Source organism: Eupeodes corollae, chromosome 2 (genome assembly GCF_945859685.1).
Source record: "Eupeodes corollae chromosome 2, idEupCoro1.1, whole genome shotgun sequence".
NCBI lineage: Eukaryota > Metazoa > Arthropoda > Insecta > Diptera > Syrphidae > Eupeodes > Eupeodes corollae.
This window is the reverse complement of record NC_079148.1, coordinates 80,381,479-80,400,882: the sequence shown is the minus strand read 5'-3', so window position 1 is coordinate 80,400,882 and position 19,404 is coordinate 80,381,479. Positions and strand designations below refer to the sequence as shown.

General features: G+C 31.4%; 3 protein-coding genes across 8 annotated transcripts; 2 read left to right on the top strand and 1 right to left on the bottom strand.

Annotated features, from left to right (window-relative positions):
* Nucleotides 1–1,405: 1,405 nt before the first annotated feature.
* On the top strand, nt 1,406–6,734 carry LOC129948597 (heparan-alpha-glucosaminide N-acetyltransferase). 5 transcript variants are annotated; one of them, XM_056059731.1, is made up of 12 exons: nt 1,411–1,528; nt 3,082–3,300; nt 3,425–3,576; nt 3,652–3,779; nt 3,835–3,956; nt 4,026–4,206; nt 4,764–4,968; nt 5,036–5,200; nt 5,272–5,393; nt 5,451–5,620; nt 5,684–5,870; nt 6,009–6,734. In XM_056059731.1, exons 3-12 carry the CDS (start codon nt 3,430–3,432, stop codon nt 6,301–6,303), a joined length of 1,722 nt encoding a protein of 573 aa, XP_055915706.1. In that variant the 5' UTR covers nt 1,411–1,528; nt 3,082–3,300; nt 3,425–3,429; the 3' UTR covers nt 6,304–6,734. The 5 variants fall into 5 exon arrangements, with proteins under 5 accessions (XP_055915710.1, XP_055915706.1, XP_055915709.1 ...); XM_056059734.1 differs by having other exon boundaries at nt 1,423–1,528; nt 3,181–3,300; XM_056059732.1 differs by lacking the exon at nt 1,411–1,528 and adding an exon at nt 1,589–2,821.
* On the bottom strand, nt 6,369–17,741 carry LOC129948598 (uncharacterized). 2 transcript variants are annotated; one of them, XM_056059737.1, is made up of 5 exons: nt 17,429–17,741; nt 10,947–11,155; nt 7,971–8,076; nt 7,619–7,915; nt 6,369–6,892 (listed from the first exon to the last, which is right to left on the bottom strand). In XM_056059737.1, exons 2-5 carry the CDS (start codon nt 11,117–11,119, stop codon nt 6,662–6,664), a joined length of 807 nt encoding a protein of 268 aa, XP_055915712.1. In that variant the 5' UTR covers nt 11,120–11,155; nt 17,429–17,741; the 3' UTR covers nt 6,369–6,661. The 2 variants fall into 2 exon arrangements, with proteins under 2 accessions (XP_055915712.1, XP_055915711.1); XM_056059736.1 differs by having other exon boundaries at nt 10,947–11,140; nt 17,429–17,740.
* Nucleotides 17,742–18,336: 595 nt separating this feature from the next.
* Nucleotides 18,337–19,005, top strand: LOC129947710 (uncharacterized). Its single transcript, XM_056058371.1, has 2 exons — nt 18,337–18,659; nt 18,718–19,005. The coding sequence occupies exons 1-2, from the start codon at nt 18,535–18,537 to the stop codon at nt 18,962–18,964; spliced, it is 372 nt and encodes a 123-aa protein (XP_055914346.1). The 5' UTR covers nt 18,337–18,534; the 3' UTR covers nt 18,965–19,005.
* The last annotated feature ends 399 nt before the right edge of the window (nt 19,006–19,404 follow it).

Sequence of the window (19,404 nt, the reverse complement as noted above, 5' to 3'; positions counted from 1 at the left end):
AAAGGTGGCTGCCAACTCATGTGTAAGGCTTAGAGCCACCTCTCAATGGACCAATAACAATACTGGACATACAACAACAACGATGCGGTACACTTCTATACTGACGGTTCAAAGACCGATCACGGAGTTGGAAGTGGTATCTTTTCAGAACAACTGAATCTCAGTCTATCCTATAGACTTCCCAATCAATGTAGTGTATTCCAGGCAGAAGTAATGGCGATTAAAGAAGCACTATCCTGGCTCAAAGAAAACGTTATATCTTGTAAGGATATACGAATCTTCTCGGACAGCCAAGCCGCTCAAAAATCTTTCGTCTGTCTCCACAAACTCTCGAACAGTCCACGATTGTCAATAATCTCTGAAGGAGATGACGGAACAGTTTAACATTCACCTCATTTGGGTGCCGGGCCACAGAGACATTCCGGAAATTGCAAAGCCGATGAGCTCGCCAAAAACGGAACACTTCTGCCTTATGTTAGACAAAAAAACATAAAATAGGAACACCACTTTCTACCTGCAAATATCTTCTCAAGCAATATGTTTTAGAAACAACAAATACTAGATGGTCACAAAGTACCACCTGCCTGGCAACCAAGCAAATATGGCCAAGTATTGACTTAAAACGGTCAAAAGGCTTGATATCACTAAGCAGACAAAGTATAAGCTCTACAATTGGAGTAATAACGGGACACTGCCTTATAGGTAGACATGCTCTGAGGCTAGGGGTCTACACAAATGACTTCTGTAGAAGCTGCATGGACGAGGAGGAAGAGGAAACAGTCCAACACCTTCTATGTACATGTCCAGCACTCTCCATTAGAAGGAATTACTTTCTCGGTAATCCCTTCTTCGATAATACCAGTGAACTGGCAACGATTGACACAAAACGTCTCTCTAACTTTATTAAAAGTACAAAATGGTTTGTTTAAATTCATTACTCTCCCATGAGTAACCTCATTAGTGGTATCACAATGGACCCTTGAGGTCTACGTGTGTCAATGATATCTGGACAGCCACTCCAACCTAACCTAACCATGCCGCTTAAGTAATATTTCCTTACAACATAAAATACAAATAGTAATGAATTTTTAGCTTGCCAAGTAGTGTTTTGTAGAAAATATTGTTTTTCTTTTTATAGTTTTTGGTCAATGAACTCAATGTAGCGGTTAGTGTAGTATAGTTTCAAGCTTAAAATGTCTGAGACATGAAAAACTAAGTAGCTGGCTAAGTGACTGCAAATGAAGTAACTTATGTAGCCTGAACCTGCCCATTACCTCTTTCTTGGCTAGTTTGAGCAAAGTAAAAAATAAAGACATTTTTTATCAACGAAATTAATACCATATAACATCACTGGGTTTTCATGACATGACGCGATTTATCGCATCATTTTTTAGTGTGGCATCTTTAATGTAAATATATACATTTATAGCAAGTGTTTATTTCTTAAGTTGTTGAATTTTAATTTTGTTTGGTACCCAATTTCAGATATTTGAAATTGGTTTAATATAGGCTGAAAGAATTGTTAAACGTGAGCTTTAGGTTTAATATTCATTAATTTCAACGCCTTCAAATACATATATGATACTTCTTTGTTTACCTGACTTGATAGTAAAATCAATCTAATATTAATATTATTGTTGCTCAATTCGGCGCATTGAAATGGTATGCAGGGATGTTTTATCTGAAAATGTGTGAGGAGTAATTTTTTCAAAGATAATGTAAAGTTTTCCATGTGTAAATTTAGATTTCCGCCAAAATTAATTTTGTTAGACACAGTTTAAATTGTTAGTTTTTTTTAAATTTCATTCCACTTATACTTCGTGTACGTGTTAACGAGTGCGGTAGAGTTGTCAGATTTCTAAGAGAAATTAATCTAATTTGACACTTCTCTTAATGAGTTTTTACTATAAAATTATAAAATTACAAATAAAAACTTTATAGCTAAAAATTGTTTTAATGAAAAGAAAGGGACATCTCCCTAAAAATCTAGATCCGCATATTTGATCTAAATAAAAAATAAATCAATTTATTTATTTTTGATAAATTTACAGCAAAAATAAATGTATTTATTTTACCAATGGAAGGAGCCGTTAATGTTCAATAAACGAAATTGATTTTTTTGTAGCGAATGCAACATGTTAATTGACTTTCGTTTGCCGATGGTAGCTGTCATATTTTTAATAAAATTTGTATTTGGGTCAAATACTTGCTTTTAAATTAATTTAATGCTTATTTGACGAATGATCTCTAAAGGTGAATCTGATTTGTCGCTTTTAGTTTTGGTTTGTTTTTGATTTTAAATAAAGTATATTGACTTACAATTTTCGGCATATTGCGGTAGCGACCATTAACAACTCATTTTTCACTTTTTCGAATGCAATTTGAAGTTCAAAAACAGATTTCTTTTTTTTACCACTGCTCAAAAAGGTGGGTAATGTAGGTGCCAATCAATCTGTACTTTTTGTAAGGTGTTTTATGAACTTATCAAGTTTTTGAGATACATGTTTTTATAATTGGAAAAACCCGTATTCTTACTTGTTGTAAGTCCTTCACTTCTATAACCTTAAAACAAGTTGAAGAATTTATACTAAAAGGGTTCTTAACAGAAAACCTCAACACGGTATAAAAGGAATGTTTAATCTTATTAAAAATACGAAGATTAAAAAATATTGGTATGTATTATCAACTTTTTGGAACATATTAAAAAAAAATGATAAAAACGTTTATTTTGAGTAATTCAAAAACAAAGGAATTTCGTTCAAAGTTTTTCAAATTACGAAAACTGGGTGAGATACAAAAATATTTTAACTGTATCTAAAAGGTAAATGTGTTTACTTTGCAAAATCATCATACAATTTATTGTTAAGGGATATGTTTTGTTTTAATTTATAATTAGCCTTAAAATCTTGTTTTTGGTTGTCTTAAGTATTTTCAAAATAGCATATTTTAAAAATCCGATGTGATCGAAAAAATTATAAAACTGATTCGAATTCAATCCTTTAAAAAAGTATTATTTTTTTTGTGCAACAGAAAAAATTAATTTTTTTCAACCAGTTATTTTCCATTTATTACTTATTATAGTATACTACATTGAACAATCGAAAAACAATGATTTAAACTGCACTCAACAAATAAAACTTTATATTATTTTACATTAAATATTACTATTTAAACCACAAGCAACAATTTCGCTGGCATTAAGTGGCGACTGGCGATACTGATAAATCGGACAGCTTGGCCCACTTAAAACAAGATACTCGTAAAGCTGCTAAAGCTCATTTAGACGACATTCCACCTACAGTAAGTTTTCAGATTCAATTTCAGTTGGTATCAGCGTAATGCGACAATATTTATCAAATCATAAAGCAGTGTTGCAGACGATAAGTTTGGTCTGTCAAGAAATGAAGATATAATTTTATTTTAGACAAGATGTCTAGCTGGATAGAATATACGGATCCAACATGGCGCAATTTACAAATGCGACTGCTTAAAGTAGACGAAGCATATTTTTCAATAAACTCATCGTCAACTATCGAAAGAAACTTTATCTACACACTCTCTAGTGAATGTTATGAGGTATGCACATTTAAGATACTTTGTAATTTTTCTTTGCAAGCAATAGATAATAATTTACATTAAAATTTTCTACAGTGTCCGTATACGAAAGTGAAAGTGATTTCACCGAATCAAACAAATGAGATATTTAAACTGAACGTGGCTCACCCTCTGAGCTTTAAGATATTTGATAATGATGTTGGAAAATATGCTCCAAATAATGCGTAAGACTAATTTACATATATTTATAACCTTGATAAACATAACTAATTTTCTTAGTTCTGCGATGTGCAATTTACAAAACCTGGACTTTAATGAATTCGGGGTTTACAACTTTTCTATTTATCCTAATAATTCTTGTGTGGTGCTAACTGACAAGGCCGGTGTCAACGTAAACAAGTGTTAGCAGCTTTGTGCAAGATATTTATTGAAAAAACTTATTTATGATTTTTTTTTTAAATTTTAAATAGCACTGTTTTTGGTTATATTATTAGCCATTATATTGGCAATAATATACAAATTATCTAATTATATTACGAGAAGATATCAATCTTCAACCGTTTCTGATGATGTAGTTAATAATGCAGACGAAGCGGTTGTTGAAAAACCTGTTCAAAAGAAAAGGATGAGAAGTTTAGATGCGTTTCGAGGGTGAGTATTGATTCAAAATAAAAATGTTTGCATTCCTTAGCAGTAATTAAAATCAAAACAATACACTACGTGTCACATGGATAGGGACAAGCTTTTTTCGTTTTTTATTTGCCCATATTTCTTATACCCTTAGGTTTTTTTTTTGGAAAAACCCAAATGTCGAACGAATGAGGTATGTATTAATTTTATATTGCAAACTAAAATGTTGGATTAAGTTTATAAATACAAAGTTCTTTGGCAGTTTTTCCGAAGAAGGTCATAAAAAGCACTTGTTTTTTTGTGTCACATGAATAGGGATAAGATCTTAATTTACCTATCAGCGTGTTTTTAATCAGGGTCTAACCAAGGATGTGACCTGATGTGACATCTTAATCCTTTAACAAAGTATTGTTTTGTTTGTTCCTTAGAAACAAAATATAATTTTGCCGACCAGTGTATTTAAACCGATTATATACGATGTTGTTTGTCATTTGATTTTAAATTCAAATTCAAAATTTATCACTGAGTACCCGCATAATCCTATTTCTAAAGTATACTTTTTTTTTTGGAAATTTTAGATTGGTGATGGTTCTGATGATATTCGTCAACAGTGGAGGGGGTGGCTATTGGTGGATAGAACATGCACCATGGAATGGATTACATTTGGCAGATATCGTTTTTCCATGTTTTTTATGGATAATGGGCGTTTGTATACCTTTTTCTATTAAATCTCAACTATCTCGAGGAACAACTAAATTATCAATATGTAAAAAAATAATTTGGGTATTACACTTTGAAAGTTTTCTGTTATGTTACACCTACTTATCATATAAAAAAAATACTATCTTAGAGATCGGTAAAGATGTTTCTAATTGGTGTATGCCTTAATTCCATAAATGGGCCTCAATTGGAGGACTTAAGAATTATGGGTGTTCTGCAAAGGTTTGGAATAGCGTTTCTAGTAGTCGGAATTCTTCACACAATATTTTTTAAAACAGAAAATGTAATGCCTCAAGTAAGTTTATTTCAAGCTCTCCTTATACGGATGAAACGAAATAAAATTGTTTATCCTGTGTTATCATTTAGTCTGGATTAAAACGCTCAATATTTGATTTAATATTGCTGAAAGAACAACTTATTTCTGCGGTAGTATTGATAGTAATTAGTTTAGGAATAACTTTTGGCATAAACGCTCCAGGTTGCCCGAGGTAATAATTTAAATTCAATTCACGCCAACAAAAATATCAAGTGTTGTTTACTTTTAGAGGATATCTTGGGCCGGGCGGTAAATACATGAACGCTTCAAATCCAAATTGTATTGGAGGAATAGTTGGTTTTATTGATTTAAAAATTCTTGGAGAATCTCATATTTATCAGCATCCAACAGCAAAGTATTTATACGATTCTAAAGCATTCGATCCTGAGGGGGTTTTTGGTATTTAATTAAATATGATTAATTAATTGTATTTGTTTCTATTTATATTTATTTCGTGCATAGGTTGCCTTTTAACTATAGTTCAGGTATTTTTTGGCGTCATATGTGGTACAATTTTAACAACACATGTTCATTGGATTGCAAGAATTAAACGCTGGCTGGTTTGGAGTATCTTGCTGGGTCTCTTAGGAGGAATTCTGTGCTTGTTTTCAAAAGAAAATGGATTGATACCCATTAACAAAAACTTATGGTAAACGCTTAAATTTAAATTGATAAATATTTTGAATCCTCTTCGATGAGATTCCAAAGAAAATATTTAATTGAGGCACATATGTATTACGACTAAGATTTGCAGAGTTAAATGTATAATTAAACCTCTATTTTTCAGGTCCTTATCCTTCGTCCTGGTTACTTCCTCGCTTGCATTTTTGCTGTTAGTAATACTTTACTACACAATCGATGTACGAGAAATTTGGTCTGGCTTTCCATTCGCCGAGTGTGGGATGAATGCAATTGTTTTGTACGTAGGACACACTGTGTTTCACAAAATGCTACCGTGGCACTGGACAGTCGGCCCAATGAATACACACTTCATGCTGCTTTTGAAATGTATATGGAACACCGTGCTTTGGGTTGGAATTGCACTTTATTTAAATGGAATTAAATATTACTACACTCTCTAAGGCCGTTGTAATTCAAAAAATGTCGAAAGTAAAATAGTCAATCTAAAAAAGAAACATGTGAAACATAATTTTGTATATAAAATAAGTTTTTTTTTTATTTTAATTAAATATCTTCTATGTCTAATTAAATATGCTAACGCATAATAGTTGCGTTAATATTTAATTTCAAAAAAGTGTACATATTAAGAAGTAATGTATAGAGTTTAGAATCTTAGTTTGGCATGTTTAGGAGATTTCTTATATACGAATAATATGAGATATTTTTTTGTTTTTTAATTGCCATGGAAATGTAGATTTAAATCTATTTTGTAAAAAAATATGTTAATATGTTATTTTGTTGTGCGTTTAGTTTTTTTTCTTATGATATTGTACATTCACAACACATAAGAGTGTAATACAAGCATTTGACAATCTTTTCGTCTTCTTCTTCATTTGCTCCAGTATTTTTATTTTTCGTTTGTTTATTTTTTTTATTCTTTCGTTTAGAGTTTTTATTATTGTGTGAATTACTGTAAACACCATCTGTAATGTCTAAGTCCGAATATTGAAGTTTACTCTCGCTCACACTTTCGATTGAATTGATGTCAACCTGCAAATATAAAATACATGAATAAATATTAATTAGTAGAGACTTATCAAAGGAAATAAAATAACATTAGGGACTTTATTTGCAGTCAACTGCATTCTTTGAACGTACATTTTGACCAAGCAACTAGTTTGTTTTCAAGTGTCATATTTTACAAACTTCTACCTTCAGTTCATCGTATAAAAATACTAAAAACGTTATTGCCTACAAAACACTTCTTAGGCAAGTTATAAGCTTATCACGATTTGTATTTTGTAATGTTAAGGAATATTACTTATTTCTTTTTCAATTTCAAAAGGAATCCTATTACACCAAACATTAGATGGAATTGATGGAAAATAAATAAACCATAGAGTAATAAAGTGTAGCTTTCAGATTAATGAAAAAACAGTAGACTTTCCAATAAAGTTGGTTTAGTTGTATTTATTTTTATAACTGAGCCTTCCTAGAAGTCCGGGAGGAACGGAACAAGCTATTTATCCAGAGTATTGTTTATCTTGGCCGGGGTATTCGAGAGTAGCAAATTTCTCAGAACGATCATATTAAGAGCTCTTTTTTTTAATTCTATCCAAGAGAATTAAGAATTATTGGGGCACCAGTCCAGATATAAGAATCATACTCAAGTTTCGGAAGAAAAAAAGTGAATCATTCCTGTTGCGAGTACTGATGTCAGGGATGGAAGGGATCTACAATTTTAAGCCGCATCCGAATGGCCAATTATGTACTTACCTCTGGATGATAATTATTATATGATCTCCTTTTATTTATACTCGAATGTTTCTTATGGGGACTGTTTTCACTTGCAACATCACTGTGATGGTCTTCGCAATTAGGTGGAGATGGCAAATCATCTTCGAGATCTTCATCGATTTTCTTTAAATTGTGATTCGAGGTTGAATCGCTTATAAGATCACTCGTTGAAACATGGTTGTTGCTTCCATTATGTTTTCCACTCTGACTTTCATTAGGTGGGGACGGAAGCTCATAGCTGTCATCAATCTTCGCCAAAACACTAAATTTATTTTCCTGAGGATATAAAATCAATAAATATATTTATCAGAAAAAGAATTGTAAATTTTACTGTTAACGCAGGCATTTCTGATGTGGAAGCAATACTTGGCACTGCAGCACATGAAACTGGTAATAGTCCAGATACTGATGGACTACTTTCTAAGCCTTCTGGTTGCCTGCAAACAAAAAAATAAACAAAACAAGTAAGACTTGATGTTGTTATTTAATTCAGAATTAGGTACGTGTTGACATGCGCTCACACACCTAAGTGAATATTCCAACTAACTGACCGATTACTGAAGAATGATTATTAAAACGAGATGATAAAGTGAGAAATCAAAGTTGCACACAAGCAACAATTAGTAATTCTGTTTCTGAATACTAATTAGGAAAACACATTTAAATGTATGTATATTGTCGTACGTAAATATATTTTCTGTATGATAATGCATAAAGTAGAACATTAAACATTGGAATTTACTCTTTCTCACTGTGCCAAACAATCGTCAAAACGAGTCACGAGCACGACTCTCGATGGGTTGAATTTTCGTTTCTAGTGAAATACCATTTTTTTACTCTTTAGTTTCTACATTTTAACTTTCAACAAGTCTATGAATTTCTGATATGTCGAAAATTCACACATAAAGAATGAAAAGTTGAAGTTTTTGAAATAGTACTTATTTGATGCACTTGGACAGAACTTTAAATCTAGAACAAGAAAATACAATAACAACTCAATTGATTTTTAAGTAATCAAATATGGAATGGGATTTGAGTATTCTGGAAAAACTGATATAAGTGTGCTGTGTGGCAACGTGGCCTTAGAGTACATAAGGTGAAAATTGCTGAAATAAACGTGAATTTGATGTTAGATTTAAATAGAATGAAATGCATGGTGATTGAAGAGCAATAAAAACTCTTCGGTCATAATGTACACGGAAACAACAAACTTAATTTGTGATACAGAAAGTAATTTGTTCACATAGCTTTATGTAAGGTTTAATCCTTTTTATAAGAAATACCATAAGTGGTTAATAGGTAGTAGAATATACAATTCGACTCAGTTGGGTAAAACAACCAAAAGTCTTAGTTCAAATCCTTACAATTCCAGTATTGTAATATTGCCTGTTGCATTTATAGAGTTAAGTTTTTATTAAATACCATACGTTCTTAAAGTTAAGTTAAAGTTTGATTTCCTCATTTTTAACACACATGCTTGTGTGAGCATTAGAAAAAGAATGAGGGGTTTGGAAAGGAGATGTCAGTGTACATTGGTTTTGAATTCTTGAACATTGCAATGACTCTGAAAGACGGAGTGTGGTAAGGCATTCCCCATTCGGCCCATTCGGGTAGTTCGGATAAAGAACGAATTTTTGTACTTCACGGTCCGCGTCACCACCTAAGTTGAAAGGTAAACTAATCGTAATCATAATATTATTATTATCACCAATCAGTTTCAAAGCTCTGTTTGGCAAAAAGGACTAAAATCAGAAATTGATCACACAGACTCAATTAACTTAAGAGGTTAATATCAAAACAAATATGAATTTGTATGCACTATAATCTAAGGACTAAATTAATACGGTATTTAGCAGTTGTTCTAGACTTACGTTTTTAGTATTAAACGAAAGATACGAAAAAGGCCGTTATACCTAATCGAGAACCTAAATAGCATTTTTTGACTTAAGACCTTTTTACTCTACGTCAATGAATGCGGCGCTTTTGGCGACATATGTGGTCGTTCCACAAGAGGTGGTTGGTGGTACACATACCGAGAGTATTGATGCAACTGCCACCCATAGATAATGGCAAGTGGAGTGTAGTGATTCAACGATACAATTCCAATCGGTTTCCTATTCCCTATTGTAAAATATAGGTTGTAATTAAATTAGCTTAACATATTTTGTCTTTGCAATATCACATGTGAAGAAGAGGGATGTGAGTCTAAAAACGAATATGGAAGTTGACTGGAAAGTAAGTCAAGGAAAATAGGCAGGTTCAGACGAAGTAAGGTACTTAAAAGAAAGGCAAGTTGCTAGTATCTCATTGGCCAGCTGCCAAAATATTGACTTATTGCAATTAAATCAACTGTATTGGAAAGTTGTCTGGAAATTTAGTCAAGAAAAAAAGGTTTCTTTGTCAAATTGGTAAAAAATAATTAACATTGCTACGAAAGCCGTACTGCCTTCGATTTTCGAGATATTTTATAAGGTGATAATTAATCAGCGTTTCCGTGAAAGAAAGGATGTAAGTGCAATCGGTCGATAATTAGAAAGGGAGGAGGAGTTGCTGGACGAATGCGGTTTTCCATCTACTCGGAACGAGACCCTAATAGTAGGATGGATAAAGAAGCCAACGTTGAAGAGCACCTCTTCAAAACAATAGCAGGGATACCATCCGGGGCAGCGGATTTATGTGGTGCCAACATAAGTACTTGTTATTACAGAAAAATAACTAAAATATAAATAAAAACCAACAAAACTCAACAATCTCAGTTTTTGTTTAAATAAGTTATACCAAAGATGCTCATATTTTTTCTGCAAGCAAGTTCAATGTAAATAATTAAAGAAATTATTGTTTTGTTCGATTTGAGAACAAAAAAAATTAAATTTTTTTTTTTTATGGTAATTGACACAAACTGGTTTAAATAATAACAAAATATAAATGAAAATAGGTATGTAGAGATGAATTTTATTATTAATGTTTTATTAATTTATGTACATACATCTACACATTATCGATTTGTTAACTTCATGAAAAAAATGTTAACTGCACGAATGGACAATGTTTGTTACTATCAAATTCTCAATACCGCAGGATTTATAACATTTTAAATGAGCTGTGATTTGATGCATGCATACAAGTAATTGATGGCGATAAGATTTCAAAAAACCTTCAATATACTATTTGTGAATCATGATTGATGATAAGGTCTTGTTTATATTTACAAAATTTTGAAAATAAAATCCGTGCATTCCTTGCACGATTAAGTAGTTAGAATTTAATGTTTACTTTTGTAGTAAAAAAATTAAAGTTAAAAACTTACAATAAATTTCGTTGATTCTTGGTGCCTCCGAGCGACCACTGTTCGTTTCTTTTTTGACTTGAACTATAATCAATACGTTTTTTCGTTGCATTATAACGTCCTTTGGAATGCGATTTTCTTCCAGGTATCCATAGGAATCGTAATCCATTGGTTTTGCTGTTGTTACGAGACATTTTTGTATGTTTGTAGGTATACTAAATTATAAATAGCTATGATTGAATTGAGTAATATTGATAGAAAGAAAGTTGCATTAGGAGAATGTGCACATATTGTATAGTGGCTTACAGCTTTGTTCATGCAGTGTTTATTTTCAAATTTAAATGTACTAAGGTTTGCAGAACAATCTTAAAATGTCTAATGTGTAATTTGAGTACTTGTGAAATTGCCCTATTCACCCAAATAGTGGAAAGCAATAATTTTGGAAAAACATAAAAACACCTTTCTGATTATTTATGATACGGATAACTTGTTGTTTTTAATTGTTTGTATCCTTTTAAATTGGTTTTTAACCGTTTTGTCTTAATCTCAAGTGTGATTGCATTAGAAAAAAACAGCAATTCGTTCCTTTTTTAAGCTACAGGTTGTCGCACAACAATTTTTGTCCGCAGACTGGTTAAACTAGAATTACGGACGAAATTATTTAATATGCAAATTATTAGTAAGTCACTTTACAAAAAGTAAAACCAAAAAATATCAATCAATCAATATTTTTGTGAAAAATTAGATGTTCTTCGTTGAGCGAAAACCAAATAAAAAAATCAAAAATTAACTCTTTAAAGCAACTGTGAACATAAATTTTAAACCCAGGAAATGTATCAAATGAGCCATGAGCCACTATACATATATAAATATATTATTGTGCATCCAGTGTTTTTGTGAAAGTGCATTTTTTTTAATTATTTATTTACATATGAACTGATTCCTTTGAATTCTTTTTTATAGGTACATACAAGTTCATTTTGTTTGGGTATAAGGTCTGTTAAGAGAATTCATAATAAGAAAAAGTGAACAAAATCTTTCATTGTGTAATAATCATTTTTTAGCTTTGAATATTGTATCTTGACACACATAAATTAGATGTGTGAAAAGTACAATGTAAATAATATACAAATATAACGTTTACAAATGTTTAGTATACATCAATGTTATTCTTATTATAACTCAATTTGCATTCAATAATGCGTCAGCTTGTGGTTAACGGTCTGGTGGTTGCGTCTTCTTATCACCAATTTCTCGCCCAAGAAATGCATCTCTATTTTCTACTCGAATTATTGTGCGAAATGTAATAAAAGGTTGGATATTTAATTTTAACATACATATGTATGTTCATTGTTCATATGTACATGTTTACATATTATAGAGCAGGTGTAATTTCGTTATCATTGTTTGCTTTTTGAGTAATTTCATATGAACAAATTTTATTTTTCAGTACTTTCTCACTGTAGTCAAGTTTAACATTGTTGCGAGAGATAAGACATTCAGTACTTATCATGATTTAAAAACACAGAATGACATATTTATTTTAGATTTTTAAAATACCTAGTGAAATGATACATATGCATACATTTACATAGTTAACATTTTATTATTATTTACATTTTTTATTTCAAAAATGTTTTGATATTTTTTGTTCAAATAAACATAACTATGAGTAACTGTTGTATTTTTAAAATTATGTAATTAAAATGTATGTAAATATCAAAATAAGTTTCATATGATTTTCAAATAGTTAATATTCTACACATTATTTATGTTTTACGATATTTTAAAGTATAATATTGGGTTTTCCATTCAGGACTTCATAACTTTGAATTTATTTTTGGAAGGTTTTCACTTCTCATCGAACTGTCACTGTCAATTTACTTAGTAAACTATACATTTTCATAATCGTGAACGAAAGAGTAACGTTTTCAAAAATAGTTTACCGAAATTCAGTTTGTGAGCGCAACTTTAAAAGCGTTAAATCCAACTTTTACAAAGTAACAAGTTTAGTAAAAATATCACTGAGGTTAAGCCGTCCGTATCAAACGGACATTGGGCGTCGCACAGACCAAATTATGGCGCATTTTGCGTACGGACAAGATCAAGTATTGAAGCCTTTGGAATAATTTCAGTTAGCGTAGACAGTTTAAAATGTAACTGGCGTGCAATTTCTTAGGTTTTGTATAAAATCAGCGAGATGATCGCTTCAAAGCGATCATCTCGCTGATTATCCACGATGCTTTACAAGAAACAGCTGTTAAATCTACATGTGTAAAAGTTTAGGAAGATTTCTGTGGCTTTTAATAACATGTTGGAATTGATGGCCAATCGTTTTTGGGGAATGGAATTGGGAACTAGTAGAGCAGAGCCTTGCTTTGCTAAGTTGTAAGTTTCTAGGTTGTAGAAGTAGGCTGTACATTGTTTGAGGTACATTGTTATTGAAGGATTGTAGTCATTGATTTACAATAATTGCAGTTCGTGCAAATTATGAAAATAACTATTAAAGTTTTCCCTAATATAAGCTGAGTATTAATGCAAAGGACAGCGTTGGTGTTTTACGAGTACTTGTTGGTATGTAGTAGGTGGAGTGGGATATTTATAATATATTTAGTTCATTATTGTTAAGTGTTTTAATTTTGTGTTTGTTCTGCTTATCTGAGGCTATTTTGATCTAGGTGTGTGCTTTTTTTGATTACGTTATTAGAGTATTTACAAAAAGAGTTAGAGAAATTGAACACCTTTTAGCGGTATAGCCTTAGAGTTGACAATGCATGGGGTTAAGCCAATATTTTAAAACTTTACAATTGTACCAAACTATATTAACAATACTTGGAGGACGGAAGATGTCAAAGCTAAAGAAAGAAAAACCTGTTGGAGTTTGTTTGTTTTCTAATCTTTTTATGAATTTTTAAGTATTTGGTATACCTTTTATTTTTTGACAAATTCGCAATCAGGCTATTTTATCAGATAGAGAGCGTTAACTATACTTTTCAAAGACACTGATTCAGTAGGAAGGTATTGAGGGTTTAAGGTTTTTGCTTGTGTAATTTGGTTTCCGTTTTTTTTGTAAATAACGGATCGGCATACGCATATAATTCTAGAGTGCTTAACCGATTAGCTGAAGGTAAATGCAGAAAAGTTTGGTCAACTTGATGCAATTTGGCAATTTTAGCTTTAAAAAACCTTTACCAGATGCACTTTATCCAAAAAACACATTTGCATGCATTTAGAATAGGACATTTGTAGGATACTAAAAACATAAAACCCAGTTTTATGTTTGTCAACCATTCTGAAAGAATTAAATTTAAATATGTAAATATGAGGTCATACAATAAAATGTATTACACACGTTTAAAGAAATATTTATAATTCTTCATCATTTCAGTAAAAGTCTAAACGTTATTGAATGAATGAACCAGGGCCTAGTGACTTACAACTCTCAACCATTGCTGTGTGCGAGTAATTGCAGGGATGGAGGGGACCTAAAGTTTATATGCCGAGTCCGAACGGCTAATTTGAGAAAGCACTTTTTTATTACAAGAATTATCCTTGGAGAATTTGTCAGTTCCTTGCAAGAGGCAGTATCCGCGAATAAAAACTTTAGGTAGCACAGGCAGGGATCGAACCCAATGCCTCTGGCATGACAGTCCAACGCACATTTTTTTTTTTAATTCATTTTTATTAATTAGTACATTAATTATTTATGTATGTTTTATGAATAGCAAAGAGTATTCAATAATTAAAATGTTTTAATTTTAATTTAATTGATAAGCTTTGAACAATGGTTCAGATTTTTCTTGTAAAAACGATGTATATTAGGTACATATATACTTATTATAAATTATCGTATATTTCCAAACAAGGGGCGATTAGGAACTTAAACAATAAATTGTAACTTTTTTTTTAATCACAAAAACAGAGGACTACCATGAACAATTTACATGCATACATAGTTGCAAATTGGCAACACAAAAAACTTCTTTTTTAAATCATTTAAAACTATATTTTATTGTTCAAACGCAATTCGTTTTAATTCAAACTAAGCTCACAAAAAACTATATGGAGATACATATGAGATACGAGAAAAAAGAAAACATTTGTTTTACTTTTTTTTTTGTAGAATTATCATTCGCAAGTTTTTTTTAGTAGACTTTTTAACAAAATTATGCAAGACAAACTTAGAAAAACAAAAACTTTTTAGTAAGTGAATTATAATGTAACAGGTATTTATTAAAACCCAAAATTTGGTGAAGCAAAAAGGAGTGTGAAAACATCTGTGTTAGTATTTCAACCGAGTAAATTAAGAAGATTAACGAGAGTACTGATCAGTATTTGTAAGCAATTTGCATACAAAACAAAAATAAAAGATCAAATGTAAATTTAGGTAAGCCGGTATAAACTTTGTAATTGTTAAGGCATATAAGTATTTATTTATTTATTTTTTTGTAATCAAACTCTTTATTTGATAATTTAAATGATGAAATTTCCAATATACACAAACAAAATATTATTAAGTCCCTCATTGTAGGATTATTGTCCTAGAAAATTGTTTACTTATATTATAACCTCATAACAGGGCCTTGCTCTTGATTCAACAACAAAATATAACGTGGTAGTTCGAAATAGATATTCTTGTTTAGGATTTTCCATTCGAGATATTTACTTACCTACTTGTATGTGGTAGGTACAGTTGTGGTAATATAATTAAACCACTAAAATTAAACACATCTTTTTTAGTTAAAAGAACTTTGAGCAGGCTACTGTGGAACTTTAATAAGATCAGATACTAACCAGGATTTGACGTTCTGATATCATCGACAAAATCAGTATTTTTTTTATAAATATTTATACCTTTATTTTACATATGAGGTGAAACATCCGAAAACCAAAAGTGATGACCCGACTTCTTTTTGGTACATTTAAATTGTTTAAGTGAAGGACACTTGACCTCATCTTCCATCATTTCTAAACTATTTCAACTTAGATTCGTCACTTTAAACGATTCAGTCCAAACAAAAACGGACTTTTGAGAAGATGCTTCGAGTGAATCGATGTTCTCGATTTATATTTTTTGCGACACATTTGTTTTACGTCTATGTTCCAACAAGTCAATTTATCTTGGTTTGGCTTCTTATTTGTACCGAAGATGAGAAGCGATTTGTTTTGCCGAACTTAATAATTTTTCTATCCTAAACAGTAAATTTTCGTCGTCATACATTTTCTAATTATGTACCTACATATATTTTTAAAAAATATGAAGCTTAGCTTTTGTCCATTTAAAACATTTTCTATTTCAGTTAAAATGCACTTAAAATAAATAAACAGATGGTTTGAAAACATTGTAATTAAAACCAATGAATAAAATAATAAAATGAGCTGGAATCAATTAGATGGCCTTATGATGTTTTCGACTGATCTTACCAAGAAAAGTTGTCAACGATCGTTACAGAAAAGAAATCTAAGATAGTGCAGAGGTTCAATATTTGAACAAAAAAAATGTTTTTGCTCGTTTTGTGGCTTAATTATATGTCCACAACTTTATGTAACAGACTAATAAAGTTTACACGTTATTGGATTTAAAACACTGCATATTCTCGTTTTGGCCACACATGAAGCTCGATTAAGGTTTAAATTACATAAACACATATATAAAAATGACGTGAACTGTACAATGTGTTTTGTATACATTATTTTATGCTGACTTTTCTCGCGTCGAAGCATAAACACAGCAAGTGTTGTTTAGTTTTTGTTTTTCTCAACCGGCATTTTTTAAACCTTTTTTTTAACTTTTTATTTATTTACTAAAGAGTACTTAGGTATCATGAGTGTGGTTGCTCTAAATTTTCCGATATATAAATAACGTAGGTCAGCGGAAGAAAAGATATTGAATTGCAATAACCCATCTCTAAATTTAAAATTTATTAACCATTAACATTGATTTTGAAATTAAAAAATATCTTTTGTTCCATTTTTTAATTCTGTACAAAATACTCGGAAAAGATTCGTTATTTAAAATCGTCCACTTAAACAATAATAAACTTAAAAATAAAAACAAACGACAATGAAGACGAACCAGAACCATCCATTGCCTGAAAATATTGTTGTTTGGAGTCAAGCTCTTTTCGCACATTATGTACACAATTTAAAAGTTTTTGCTTTCCCCCACGCCACATAAACCCAAAACCAAACAGGGATTAAGTGAAAGATGACTATCAACTTTTTGTCATGTACAGGTTTGCGTTTGGCTTCTTAGGAGTGCAAACTGCACTGCTGGCAATGGGAGTACCTAAGTAAAAGGAATGTCCTGACAACGCAAACGTTTTGTTTGATGAAGTAGGTAGTCTCTCTACTAAACTGATCTTGTTACCTAGGTATATCAATCGCAAGTTAAATAAATTAACCTTGAACGAAGCTAAGAATAATGTATACTATACCTACTACTGACTAACACTAACTGTAGGTTGATGCAATATAAATACAAATTAATTAATCAGACTTACCTTCGGGACTTAGGTAAAAATTGCGTAGGTGGGCACAATATAAATTCAATTCACAATCAATTGGAAAATTTGAATTTAATGTTCAATGCTAACAAATTCACGGATAAATCTTGTTGAAATCTTTTTAGATACTTGAATTTACTTTCCGTGTGTAATATGGTAGTCAAGTTATGGGCTTTATAATTTACTAAACAACATTCCGCAGATTCCGAATCCGACAACGAGAACGAGAACGACTACGACAAAACAACTCAACTCAAGAGATGAAGAAAGAAAACTAGTTTAGTTTGAGTAGATGGGTTTTCATTTTTACAAACAGTGAAGTTCTGTTTCTGTAAGGAAAATGAGACAATAAGAAATGTCAAATGGGTTTTTGTCAAAGACACTCTAAATAAAAGACACTCCATATGAAGACCGGAATCCATCTGTCATTCCGGTTTGCCTAAAAGCTGAAATGGCGATTCACACGCACACTTCTACAGCTAATATCAATATACCACACACGCTTACAGCTAATATTAATTTTCCACAAATTGATGACAGTGTTCACGAAGTATGAAAATGAAAAAGAGAACAACAAATTTCAAAGTGCTTACCTTACATTAAACGGAAAAGTTTTGTAAAACAATCAGCGCTATCAGGAATTTCGCCCGAATGTGATTCCACACGGAAAAAATTCCCTTTTTCTTCTCCCTAAGTAAAATTTCACTTCGAAAAATAGGTAAGTTCAAAAAACTGAGCTCTCAATAAATTTTCCACCTCTGTTATGGAAACAGAGAATGAAATCTGGACCTAAGTTTTTTCTTGAATATAAAAAAGTATAAAACGAATGAGGTGTTGTAATTTTCTGTTAAAATTACGATTTTTAATCCCTCTCCAATCGATTTCTTCAAAAAAAAAACTTTCTGAGTAAGCGGACATACAAAATATCCCCTCCGTTTTTAAGTAGGGTGCCTTTTCGTATTCAGAAAATGAACAAACCTACCATCTGAATGTTTGCTTTGACAGTTGTTGTTTACAAGGATTACATCAATCGAATATTGGGTTTTGTATTGCAAAAAAGCAAAAAAGTGTGAATTCTTAACAATAATTTTAAAAATATAAAAATGCAGAGCATAGCCATGCATATCGTTTTGCTTGAGGAAGAAAAAGAAGAAGAGGCAACACTGCGTCGAACTGTTCGGAGGCAGTTAAGAGATCATTCCAATCCGTTGGAGTTACCTGAACCATTGTAAGAATGGAATTACATTTTCAGCTTTATTTAATCTCTAATTATAAATAATCTTCAGATTTCAAAAGCTCTATAGAGTTAATAAGGCAGCCTTTACGTACTTTCTAGAGGTCTTAACAGACGCATTGCCCTTAAATGTACAATCCTTTGGAATACCACCCATTGTTAAACTTGCCGCTTGTTTGCGGTTTTTTTCAGAGGGTGGATGCCAAAAAGTTGTCGCTAATGATTACCAAGTTGGGCTAGCACAATCCTCCGTAAGTGCCGTAACAAGAAATATATCCATGAAAATAAAACAAAAATAAATAAATGTTTGCAATAATAAACAATTTCGTCGAAAAACTTACATTTTAACGTTGTTGCCTTCCTGTTCGCCACCAAAATTTAAGTGAACATTTTAGCTGTCAAGTGTGTTATATTTCGCCCGAATTGAATGCTCCTGATAAGGGGAATTTTTCGAACATCACTTCTTTTTCGGGTGAAACTCAGAGTAAGGGAATATAAAAAGAGAATTTTTTTTCGGCTGGAATCACATTCGGGCGAAACTCCTGATAGGGCTGATTAATCTTTTTGTGAAAATTATATTTATTGAGTACCAACAATTGTTCTGGGAGTTCTAAGGGATTGTCCTTAATCTGCCCATCTTTATCCTTTCTTCCCTCTTTCTGTCATTATCGTTATTTTCACAAAAAAAATCAATGTTGCTTAACAATGCCACTGTTTTTTAATAAATAAGTCGGAAGAT

Excerpts from the sequence above, each read along its gene's own strand:
- LOC129947710 (XM_056058371.1), top strand. The coding sequence starts at position 18,535 with ATGCAGAGCATAGCCATGCATATCGTTTTGCTTGAGGAAGAAAAAGAA. Across the intron at positions 18,660-18,717 it reads TTGGAGTTACCTGAACCATT|ATTTCAAAAGCTCTATAGAG; the intron begins GTAAGAATGGAA and ends AATAATCTTCAG.
- LOC129948598 (XM_056059737.1), bottom strand. The coding sequence starts at position 11,119 with ATGTCTCGTAACAACAGCAAAACCAATGGATTACGATTCCTATGGATA. Across the intron at positions 8,077-10,946 it reads AAGAATCAACGAAATTTATT|GCAACCAGAAGGCTTAGAAA; the intron begins GTAAGTTTTTAA and ends TTTTGTTTGCAG. Across the intron at positions 7,916-7,970 it reads CAGAAATGCCTGCGTTAACA|GAAAATAAATTTAGTGTTTT; the intron begins GTAAAATTTACA and ends TTATATCCTCAG.
- LOC129948597 (XM_056059735.1), top strand. The coding sequence starts at position 3,430 with ATGTCTAGCTGGATAGAATATACGGATCCAACATGGCGCAATTTACAA. Across the intron at positions 5,394-5,450 it reads AACGCTCCAGGTTGCCCGAG|AGGATATCTTGGGCCGGGCG; the intron begins GTAATAATTTAA and ends GTTTACTTTTAG. Across the intron at positions 5,621-5,683 it reads CGATCCTGAGGGGGTTTTTG|GTTGCCTTTTAACTATAGTT; the intron begins GTATTTAATTAA and ends TTTCGTGCATAG.